At 43.1% G+C, this 12658-nt stretch overlaps 1 protein-coding gene across 1 annotated transcript in view; it reads right to left on the bottom strand.

The window, feature by feature from the left end:
- Nucleotides 1-1801: 1801 nt before the first annotated feature.
- The window catches only part of PLCL1 (phospholipase C like 1 (inactive)), a 209990-nt gene continuing 199133 nt past the window's right edge, over nucleotides 1802-12658 (bottom strand). Inside the window, exon 6 of the mRNA XM_054070462.1 lies at nucleotides 1802-3714. Within this exon, the coding sequence (XP_053926437.1) occupies nucleotides 3532-3714 (183 nt within the window). The 3' untranslated portion in view covers nucleotides 1802-3531. The remainder of the gene's footprint in view (nucleotides 3715-12658) is intronic.

Raw genomic sequence — 12658 nt, forward strand, 5'->3', positions numbered from 1 at the left:
GCACGAAAAAATATAAAGAAAGCAGCAGAACAGCATGGTGTTTTAACTCGTGCTGAGCTCAGGAGAGGGAGGGAGAAGGGGTCAGTCCCGCTGGTCCTGTCAGCACATGAAATCTGGTAAAATCTATTCCTGCTGATCTAAGAATAATCAGATCGGTGAACAGCTGGACTAATTCAGCCTGTTCCTTTGCCTCATGGCAGGATTCCTTCACATACATTAGAAATAAAAATCCAAGCGAAACCTCTGCATTCACCTTTCTCTTGTGGGGCTGCGGTGGCTAACATACAAGTCAAGGTCACAATGCACCCTCATGCCCCAGGGAAGATGCTGCCAGAATCTCTCTGAGCCACCCACCCCATATGTGCTTGGGAAATCTGCAGGAACTTAACACCTTCGAGGTGGCTGCCTCTCTGCCACGCTTGACCAATGGTGCAGTTCGGTAATGGCCAGATTCACGTGGACAATGTACCCCTGAGTTTTGGAGGAACCAATGCCCCCAGGAGAGGGAAGCAGGTTGCAGCTCAGCCCTCTTCAGACATGCTGGCTCACCTGCACTGCTCACCGGCAGTGGAAGGACTTAGCAGACACTGGTGTTACAGGACAGCACAAACACAGTGCTTGGATGTTCTCCTGAGAGCGGCAGCATGCTCAAAGGGGTTTCAGAAATGTGTAACCTAATCTGTGCCTGGGAAGGAAAACATCACTTACTGTTTTAAGACTTTCTGTCTTAACTTACAGGATAGAGAATGACACAGGGAAAATAACTACTGTAAAGATGCAGGACTTTGCAGCAGAACTGGACAGAGAATTCAGGTAGATTCACTCTTGTACCCCCTCTGACAGACACCTCCTCTTGCCAGTCCCTGAGAGCTTCTCTGATAACTAGTTGTTAAAACACACTGTAAACAACTGCAAGTACCTGTAACCCCTTCCTGACATCACTTCCCCAGAAGTGACATAGATAATATCCACCCACTGAGGTGGCACATCAGGCAAATCATACCAGCACAGGGCCTGGAGAACGCTGTTGTGCCACTGTAAGAAGCCAGGCATGTCATGAAACACTTCCCAAAAGGCCAGGTAGGCAGTCTCCCATGCATTATTGCTGTCAATGCTGGATATGTTTTTCCATGCGTTTTCCTCCAAGGCTGAATTTTTACTGTGCCGACTGCCACTTTATCATCCTCTTCCACTCCTAGTGACTTCAAAGGGGCACAGAGGAAGGCGAGATAAGGTTTTGCTGCCAGCCCTCTCTTTGCGAAGGAGGGAGGGTGGAGCTGCTCCAGCTGCGGGGCTGTGGTCACAAGAGTTTTATGTTCATTTGTTTATAACATCAGAGAAGGAAGGAGGACTAGGAGATATTTTGCCAGCTATCCCTGTACAGAAATTAGGACAGCCTTTTAAAGTGAGAAAAATCAAGCTATTTCTAGGTTTAAATGAAGCACCAAGATGCAAAACACTCATCCTTCCTGAAGCAACTTCTCCCTTCTTAGAGAGATGCTTTCCAAAGGCTGATCCTTTACAATCGGTGGTGCTAGGTTAACAGTTTCCACCATTTACACTAACTGTAAATACTGAAGGCCAAGTGCTGTTTTTCATATAAACACAACCCATGATGAAATCAGGAAGATAACCCAGGAGGGCAAAACATGAATGTATACACTTATACCACTGATCAGGGCTTGATGTTTGACTGAAACACAAAAGACACCACTCTCCAGACCTCAGTGAAGGTTGAATACATACTCATTAGCTAACGGACAGATAAACAGAGGATTCAGGACTGGATCTGAACAAGTATGGCAAGTTTGACTGAAATGGTACTTAAGGTATTCGAGTTATAACCTTTGCAATAATACAGTTCCTATTAGAGCAGCACCATCTCTCAAGCAACTTACTCACTCTAACCACCTTTATCCACATCTCACCGGTTACATTCTGTGTAAAATCACTTCAAAAACATGGGTCAAAGTTGTTTCATAGCTTTACTCTCTCAGTAATGTGCAACATGAACTTAATAGTGTTATTAAGAAGTCAAAAATAACTTAACACAATAGCTATATAAGATTCTCCAATGGTCAAACTTTCAGCAATTACTTCTTGTTAAGTTCAGAAAATTAGCATATTTGTTAATCAAATTAATTTAAAAAGTAGCTTTTCAAAATAAAAGCAATGCTTTAAATAAATATAGTCTTTTTTATAACCATAAAACACTTAGTCCTCTTAAAGGTAACACAAATACTACACTCGAGCACAGTATTTAAACAATTGAAATTAATGTTGTGAGCATACATGAGCTGGACACTGGGAGGGACAAGGACACATTGCTTCGTGACATTCTCTGTCTCCTTTCTACAGCAGCACAAAGAGGCATCCAAATATCAGAACTACCCGAAACATACGACACGTCAGGATATTTCTAACTGCTGCACAAAAATGCTGGTACTCTGTTTTTGACCCGACCTATTTCTCTACACTACATCTGTAGCAGCTTTGCAGCCTGGCTTCAAACTTCTAGCACAACATGATTCTTAACTACTACAACTTAAGGCCAGATCCAGCTTGCTTCATCCAACTGACTTTAACATCCAAGCCGAAGGTGGCAAGCGAGATCTGACCTCTCACACCTCTTGCAGTAAAGCTCACAGTTTGTGAAATCTGTAAAACCTTCCTTCCAATACTGGCATCATTGGGGGATTCAGAACGGCCTGAAGCTCACCTTCACAGTCCATGATCACCAAAGGATATTCACAGCTCTTCTTTTAACTATGGGGCTGACTAGCTATGTTCATTACTACACAAGTTAATGCCTATCAGCAAAGACTGTACCTGTCCTGCAGATCTACAAGGTAGCAATGACTTACTGGAATTAAATACATCAGCTAGTTCTTAAGTTAGTACGTGCTATCTGGGTGTATCCTGAAGAGCAGTTTGCTAAAATTCAGTGAAATATACACCTCTATTTTAATCATAATCTACTCAGCAACTCCGGCCATTTAATATCTAATTTACTTGGTTTGAATTATTCATTAAAAATCTCATTCAGGATGTGCAGCAAACCATCAGTTTTGCCCTCACAAAAACAGCTGTCGGTGACATTGGTTGTTGTAGTCTGTTTAAACAGCATAACCGTAATGTAACCTATAAGTTAAATGATAAAAGCTGGAGTGTAAAATAAAGCACAAAACTGATACAAGTACTCTCTATTTGTTTTGATCTTCAGAATGAACAGGCCTATTCAAAGATGACAAAGGAATAAATTAGCAAATGGCTAATGTAATGCATGAAAGGGCGTCTACAGGATTTGCATGTGTGCACACACACGCACACTTGCATACAGACAGCTTGGCTTCATTAGAAATCTCACTACCAGAGTTTAACGTAGATAATTGCATTAAAATACTGACATTGTGAGGATTTTAATACTATCAACACCCTGTAGAGAGCATTCCTGTGTGAATTTTTAAATGCTTTAAAAAAATAGCGTAGAGTTATTGAAATCTGTGACAACTGTGGCAGCTCTGCCTCCCCTCACAGCCTCCCATTCTCGTCTCCGGTGTCCTTCTCCTCTATTGCCTCCAGGCCCCGTTTTGACTTGGCGTCCACATGCCCACTTCCAGTTTTGCTCAGTCCACATGACAGGCATGCCAGCTGGATCTGCTTCATGTTCTCCAGGGCTTCATTCTTGGCATTCTTCAGGAGATCTCCTTGGCCCTGAGGATGCAGACAGACATGCAGGAGAGAGTCAAGGATTGCACATATCGCTCAGGATCAAAAGCGGCAACACTGCTCTTGTGTCTTACCATATTGCACAGTGCTGTGGAAAAGGACCCAGGTCCTGTCTCAAATCCCCTCTGCCCTCCATGAATACCATCCTCCAGGGAAGGGACTGAAGCCCCGTCTGCAGCCCAGACCCAGCTCAGGGAGAGGGCAGCAGCCAGCACAGGGGGCAGGGTCAGTGGGACAGGTACCCGCCAGGGACACGGACCTGCCAGGGACAGGGCATCAATGGCACATGGCATCCTCCTCCCCATGCCACTACTCCATCCTTGCACCCTGGCATCAGATCCCACATGGCAACACCTGCATGTCCCCAGGCAGGGGTCCTCTACGAGCTGCGAAACCCTGGTTACCCACCCCTTCTTGCACCCACATCTGCTACCCAGCCTTGGGCTCTCCTTTAGCAGAGGCAGGGCCAGCCATGCCTGTAAGAAACACAATAGCCCATAGGACTACAGTGAATACACCTGAACCTTCAAGCAAGCAAATGGGAACGAGAGACTTCATGAGCAAAGGCCTGCTTCTGTATATTCTCCGTGCGTGTAAAGGTGAGGTGACTAACAGGATCTCAATCCAATTTGTAACAATCAGGAAAAACATGTTACATGAAATTTGTATCAAGGAGTTGGTGTTCGGAAATGCCAAAATGAATATTTATGCAATATTGATAACTCAAGTGCTGTGAAGAAACAAGATTCTGGTGCTAAAGGATACAAATAAATAAAAGCTAGGAGATGTATCTGGTTATTAAAATTCAGTACCAGTAAGAACTCGAGTTGCTCTTCTCCTAATTTCACCTGAAGTACAGCTTAAAGTACACCATCCACTGCAGCTGGGTATGCGCCTATTCAGAAGGAATATCTCCACTGATTGAAATGTCACATTCACATCTCTGCAACCCAACCTGACCTCCTGTGACCCATAGATGCTTTGCAGGGTCTCAGTGGAGACAACAGGTATTACAGTAGGACCTGGGGCACACCGGAGGGGCAACTGATCACCGACCCTCCTTTGGTTTTCAAAACAAAGCAGATGTGCTGGAGGAGTCGCAGTGACACCTTGCAGAAATGGGAGAATCTCTGTGCTCTCCCTTTCCCCAGAGCAAAGAGGAAGGATTTATCCGATGCCAATGAGCACAGATTGCTTTTTGCCAGCGCCTGGCACTGGTCTTGCACTGCCTGAGCCCTCATAAACAATGTTCACAACAAAGAAACAATGGTAGCTTTGCAAGTCTCACTGCACCAGTAAACACCACGTGGGAAACCACGTCAGCCAGGGATGGCAGCCCGCGCCTGAGAACATGATTGTCTCATCTCCTGGGTGACATGAATTCCTCCTTACTGAACAATGCAAACTGCTATCCAGATGCTGGGAATCCAACTCAATGCGAGAATAACAAGAAGCACTGGGACTGCAGGAACGGCTCTGCTATTTGGGATGAAGCTCTTTTGTAGAGATTTGTATCTCGGCTGCAGGACAGTTATGGGAATACACAGACAAATAGCTTGGGATCCAGTGGGTAGACATGGTTTAAAAAAATAAAACAAGAATAATTTACATAGCACATATTTCACATAGCTGTGACCTTGCTTTTAGGACAAAGGTTGAGCTTATGGTTAAAGGCAGTAGGCAGGAATCCAGGAACCCCAGCATGCCCTGATCTCCCTCCCTCTGCAAATGGCACAGGAATGATGCCGGTGCTGCAGTTACACACTGTAGCATTAGTAAAGATATCCAATAGCAGTAACATTAATGTTATCAAAAAAGGTAGAAGATTCTTAGCTACACAAATGTAGTTTTAAATAATTTGTTTTTAGGATGAAATATACCCAGTTTCAGCGGGGCTGCTGCTTTTTATCATGCGTATGAGACTGAAGACACCAAAGGCTGCACCAACATGCAGACAAAATTTGTGTGATGATGCTCTGAAGCCTTAACTTCTCTAAGTCAAAACTTGGCATTATGTGTTTAAGCACAAGAACAGAATAGTTCCTTTAGCACTAGAAACAATTCAAAACAGACATTCCTACAGCACTAAGAACAACTAAGCCCAACATCTGGGAGACCCACTGCAACAGAAAGCTAAAATGGTGATGGTGAAGGCTCAGTACCCTGAGACACCTGGCATCCTCTTAGTTGGGGTGTCTGGGAAAAGACTTTCAGGAGCTTCTTCTGTTGTGACATGGCCGCCACCTCCCCAGGCAGCAGGAACAATCACCCACAGCATGCACAGAGAAGGAGGAGGATTTTCAATCATGCAGCAGCACAAGACAGATACAGCTCCATAAGCTGACCATACAGTACAAAGAGCTTCAGCTGAGTCTATGTCACTTTCTTCATGTCCTCTTCCTTCTCAGACTGAGAGCAAAACAAGGAAATCTTTCTTGGGGTGGCCCATAAACTGTGTTTTTGCCTAGGGACTCTCCAAGACACTCATTTAAGGGAAGGTACTTGTGATTTGATACACCTCCGTTTGGAGGATGAGAGCCTGAGTCCTCCCTGCCAAGACTCATATCTGAAGTCCCCTGAAGCCAAGGGACTTCACACCCTGTGTAAGAGTGCTGAGCCATCCACTCTCCCTTATGCATATTCTGATTTCACATTTAAGTAACCAGGCAATTCAGATTACAGGTTTCCTTTGAGGCAATGCATGACATGCCTTTAGGTTCCAAGAAGAAAAACACTCCGCCTGAGCATACTTCCAATATTTTGAAGACATTCTTACTTTACGGTGATCTAAAAACAGAAATGGACTTATCAAAATAGTGCAATTCCATTCATGTACAGAGCAATTAATTTATGTCTTAGTATCCTTGGGGTTTTTTTTAATTTTATTTTTAAACAGCTGGTTCATTTTCACAAGCTGAAGGAGCAAAAAAGATTTTGAATAATCTGTCACAGGAAAACTAATGACAAACCAGCCCACTCTGACAGAGCTGTCATAATTCTAGAGACACCATAAAAAAACCAGTCTGTGGGCATGCTCTGTTTGAAAAGCCATCTGCTTGCTTCGAAAAACTGGCTGTGAGCATAATCCATTTAAGAAAAATGTCAGCAAAATTGTGTCAACACCTTAACAAACTAAATACTGGATAGAAGCTGGAGTAAACCTTCAAAGTCTGATCACATTGAAACTACCTTCATAAATCATTCACTGTGATCATTTCCATGCACAGAACAATCCCTTTTGTCCCTAAAAACAAAGCATCTCTCTTCCATAAACACATCACGACAGTCCACTTCTGCATCTATTCATCTTGCTCCCTTCTGCTATTGATATCATCAGCCTGCCTGAAAATAAATACTTGTAAGAAAGGTTAAACTCAGCATTTGTCACTAAACTAAGCCAGAAGAGATTGAGTGTTCTACTTGAAAAATTGATTAAGGGGCCCATTTTTATTTAGAGTTAGGGAACATCAAATGTCAGGTTTCATATACCTAACTACAACTAATCGTGGAGCCTCAGCACAAATTAACATTACAGTACAATTAATGCAGCTTGTCAAGCAAGTGTTAGAATATAAGCCTTTATCTTGACAGGTTAATACTACTTAGAAAACAGTGAAAATCTGACATGGCTTTAAATATTGCTTAGTTTCAGTGACAACCAATGAAAGGCTTGAAGAAGCATAAGTAGTTCTAGATAGACACTGGCAATGGCTACAGATGGGACAAATTGTGTATGTTGATTTTTATTATTTAACATATTTGCTAAATTTAACTCTGAATTAAGTTTTTAAGAGTCAAGACAACAATTCGTTATTTCCAACAAAAACCCAGAAACTGAGGTTGGGGAAATCAGAGGAGGAGGTGGGTTAAGTGAATGGCACCATTTTGTGTTCAACTCCACAATATTATTTTTTTATATGTTACATGTATAATTCTACATAACTATAACTATAATGATAACTATAAAGATGTGGGTATGCATATTAATGAATAATTACTATTTCTATTTCTATGCTTTCTAGGAAACAGTCTGTGACATATAGGTCATGACACACTGCTAGTCTGGGTAGCCACCAGTACTGGAAACCCTGGCTACTAAACAGGCAGGACCCGAAGCCCACACCAGCATCAGGGGACAGCAGGAGGACCATGAAGGGCACCACTCAGCTTGTGCAGAAGTGAATTCCACCAACAGGTTGTCCGGCACAAATGCCTTGGGAAAATCCCATGTTAAGCAGTAAGGGTCCTCCCGGCATCTAAAACTGGCTGTGCTTTCAGGGAGGCAGCAACGTGGCCACGAAGGCTGTCTTGTAATTTGCTGCACACTAAAGCAGACAGCTGCTTATGTCCTGGCAAACACGTTCTCTGACAGTATATTATGGGAGTTTTCTTCTCCACTCCTCAAGGGCTGCGTAAACAAACAATGAAAAACAGAGGTCTTACTGCACATTGCCACATCATGTTTGTGATATCACTGCTACTTGTTAACTCTTCCTCAAATAAATAACTTCTTACATTATTATTTAATCACAAACTAAAATCTCCAGAGGTTGCCAGTAGTCGGCTGAAAAAGCCAGACACGGCCAAATAAAAAAACCCACAAGCACTACATTGTTCTACATTTCAGAGGTAACAGGGGTAAGGTAATGGCACCAATAGTCTGTGCCAAGAGATTCAGAAAGAAGAAATGCTGGAGAGCTGCTCTGATACTGGGATACTCTCGTGTGGAGGTGGCATTTACCACAAGGGGTGCATTTTCAGTGGCACTTAAATTATGTTTAATATTAACAAGGAGGCAGACGATTATGCAATCTTGAAGAGGAAATCATTAAAGAAATTATTAGACTGCTATGTTAAACTTAATACAAAAAGCATGCATTTTTCCACACCTCCTTCAGAGTTAAATGTTGGGACCTAACGTGGGAACAATTTACATGAATTTGATTATGATATATCTACATTTCAGAATGGAGTACTCCAAAAGCATACAGAGTATTTCTGTATCAAAGCAGACTTTAAAACACCACCCTTATTATCATTACTAAGTAGAGTTTGTAAGAGCTTTGCTTTATTGTCTATGATAGAGATCACAGTGCACAGGTTGGCACAAAAAATTACTGCACATAAAGATTATACACACCCTGTATAGTCACTTCTCTCACACTGAAAAATAAAGGATTGCAAAAATTAGGTACCCCGTAGGAAAAAAGCAGGGACCAAACACTACTTGCCAACTTATTTTAAACCCTTGCATAGAAGTAATTAACTTCCTGCCAGGAAAACAGAAAGATGTCACTTAAATGGTACTCCTTGTGTTTATCATTTAAGGTGTGGGTTTTGGGGGTAGCTCCCCAGACACTCATATCTGAACCAAATGCAGGAGTTTGCTTCTGCCTGACTAAAACCAACAGCAGCGTTGCACTGAGTAAATCAGCCAATTCGCCTGAGTACTCGCTGGGGCCTGAGTCACCTCATTTCTCAGTATTTGCAAGTAATTTCAGATGTCAAATTGAGCATCTCATTTTGGTGTGTTACTGACAGCCAGAGCCCTTCTCTCCCATCTCCCAAAGCACGGTCTAGCAAAAATTTGCAAGAAGGAAACAGAGCTGAGAATCAATTATATCACACAGAGAACAGATCCGAGATGTATGAAAAAGAAAATATCCATCCAGGGAAAAGCAGTCATCACTACATGAAGCGTTAAATCTCTGTATGCAAGAGCTGGAAAGAGAATCTATTGTGGAATAGATTGTCACGTGCAGCTTTGACACAAGGTTACATGATAAAAACAAAGCAAACATGAGTTTTTAGATGAGCATTAAAATTGAATCAAAGGTTGTACCAAGCAACGAGATCAGAAGCTTTAGGGCTGATCTGTTCAATGCATTGTAGCCAGCAGCTGGGACACCCAGGACAGCAAGGATGAGGAAGAAGACAGAGAGAAGGAGAAAGAATAGTTAACAGGAACAATCTCCTAATATTTCTATATCTAATCCAGATTACTCCTCATATTTTCCTTTCTCCTTTTATTTCATGAACCAGCCGTACAGATGCTGGTTTACGCTGCCTCTGCCAATATGGTACTCCCTTGAAAAACACCCATGGCATTTTTCATCATCTCTTCCAGATGTTGGAAAGTTGTAGTTAAAATCTAAATAGCTGTGCTGGATTCTGAGACACATGCCCTCAGCATTGCACTTGGCAAGGCTCCCCAGCTTATTATAAATCTGCCATCCCCAACTTGTATATTCCCAAACTGTGTGACACAGCCAAAGGCAGACCTTGAGGGCAATGAACAAAACACTTCCGTCACACAAGAAGAACCTCAAAAATAGTAATGCAATTAGCAAAGCAAAGACTTAGAAAAACTTCTGATTCTACTTGCTGGACTTGCCAATGTGAGTATTACACTGTCTTGTGCAGCTAACGCAACCTAGGAAAGAGGGTCTGCCTTAGCAATTCTCTTACAGGATTTGCTTAATTAAATAAAGGCAAAGGATGTATTTGGCCAGCTTGCTCTCTGAAACACCGTCAAGTGCTCTCCCTACTGGCCCTAGACCAAAGCCTAAGGAGGAATTAACATCAAGGATTTGCTTGAATACCTAAGTGGCGAAAGCACTCGTGCAGTAGCAGTCCTTACTGATCCTCAAACAGAGCTCTTCACTGAAATCCATGGGCTCTTGCAAATCAATTCCACTGTATAGCTACTAATCTATTCCTTCAAGCAGGCATTTTACATATAAAAAGAGTGGGCTTTTATTTTCATTTTTTTTAGAAAATGCCTCTTGCTTCTCTCTCATCTGGGCATTTAAATTAAATTACCTTATATCAGGCTGTCAAAAGCAATGCATGTGAACATCGACTGTGCGTAACTGTGTTGCAGCAGGAATTTGCTTTCAGAAATAATGCCATTAATTTGATGTTAGCCATGTGATGAGCAGCTCAGTTGCTCGTGTGTCTCTTGGGCACTGTATCTAGCAGACAGTTTGCAAGCACAGCCACAAATGTGCAGACTCTGGCTGTCAACCCCTCCTCACTAGAAGCCTGCCTTTTCTCTGGTGATAAGTTTGAAATCAAAGGGTTGGCTGGAAGCCCAGGAGTGCACAATCAATACTAAGAAAAACCCACATCATTGAAGAAATTGGGACATTATTTATTTCTTATACACAGCAAAAAGCTGTATGTCCAGGCATTTATTTCTTAGTCCTCCTTTGGTCACAAAACCTGATTTCCCACATGTACCAGTAACTCCAGTAAAGTCCAGAGAGTCCCAGAAAAACAAAACAAGGGGAAGAAAAATGAGGCAGAAAGGGCAGACTTTTTCTGAGTAAAAAGACCAGCTGCAGGAAAAGATATGTTTTGCAGCTATCAAAACACCTGCGCAAAGCAAACGCTGAGCAAAACACTTGGCCAGGAATAGCTGGCACCCCCCCACTTTCCTGCTCCCTGGTGCCCTCCAGGCTGACTCACCAGCCGCCCAGGATCCAAGCCACACAGTTAACAGCAAAATCATGTCCTTTCTCGCAAGCGTTGACAGCAAAGTGTCCATTAACTTTGTCAGAAGCTGGAAAGGATTTACTTACTATCCTCAAGCTGATTCTGTTTTGACTGAATACAACAGGCATCTGTGTGGGTTTTGTGTTTGGTTTGGGTTTTTTTGGGGGAAGGGAGAGTGTTACAGGATATGTAGCACAAATACTCACTGCTCTCCTTAGAAGACTGCTTAGGGCAAAGGCTAAAAAAAAATACCTGCAGCTCTGCTTAATGTGAACTGAAGTAATCTAATTAAGATGAAATTAAATTACACCAGTCAGAGCACAGCATTTCTGGACAGGTATCAGAGCATGCTCATGCAGTGCCTGTTTGCCTGTTCCTGCATACAGCTCTTCACGCTCTCCTTGTCTCTGAGTAACTGCCTGGCACAAACACCAATTTCTTAGCAACTATATGGTTTGCAAACCCTCCTGCTGCTGTGTCAGCTGGCAAACATCCATCCCAGCTGACTGAGGCACAGGAATCTGCAGAATGCACTGAGCTTCCTGTTCCTACTTGGGGACACAACAGCCCTCTGGTTTGGCTGCTCTTCTCCCTTCACTCCAGGTGCTGTGGGCAATCAGCTTCTAACCTGCTCACAAGCACCACAGACCACAAACAATTTATACTGAAACAGAAAGATTTAAGCTGAGACTGAAAACACCAAATCACATGAAAGGTTAAGTGAAGAAAGAAAACAGTAACACAAAACGCTATCTAATTGCTAGGAGGAAGCACGTTTCAGCAGATCCCTAAGCAAATGCTCCAATTCACCTTGACCCTGCTGCTTGGCCAGGGTCCAGCCCCGTCATTCTGGTCCCCTGAGCCAACAGCAGGTTTGCTGGTAGGACTGGCCAGTGAGCTCCACAAAGCAGAGCTGAGCCACCTTCCCTGATGATGTTCCCGCAGCCAGAGGTCAAAGAGGCTCCTGTGGGCACAGCAGCCACGGGCCACATGCTAACAGGGCTTGTTCCCCTGGGAGAATCCCAGCCTTGCCCAGTGGAGGTGCACAATGAAGCACATACAGGAGTGGATAGGGTTATTTCTGTAAGCAGCATGCTGACCCAGCAGGCAGAGAGCTACTGAAACCAAGTGACTTGGAGGGGAGATGAAAATTGTGAAGGTCAGAAACAGGCAGGGCTGTATGTGAGAACTCTCTCTGGAAGATGGGAATAGAGGCACAAACCAAACCAAGTGAGCCAAGCACAAAAATAAGTGGTGCACGATGGATACTAATATTCATTTACACATTCTTTGCGTCAAAATGCCAGTGAGGGAAACTGAACTGTCATGATTTCCAACATCTGTACATCCCATATCACTAATAATCCCCTATATTAACACAGAAATCTGCTCTGCAGCCCTCTACTGCTGGTGGCTTCGGACTACAACAATT

Source organism: Cuculus canorus, chromosome 6, assembly GCF_017976375.1.
Source record: "Cuculus canorus isolate bCucCan1 chromosome 6, bCucCan1.pri, whole genome shotgun sequence".
Classification (NCBI taxonomy): Eukaryota; Metazoa; Chordata; class Aves; order Cuculiformes; family Cuculidae; genus Cuculus; species Cuculus canorus.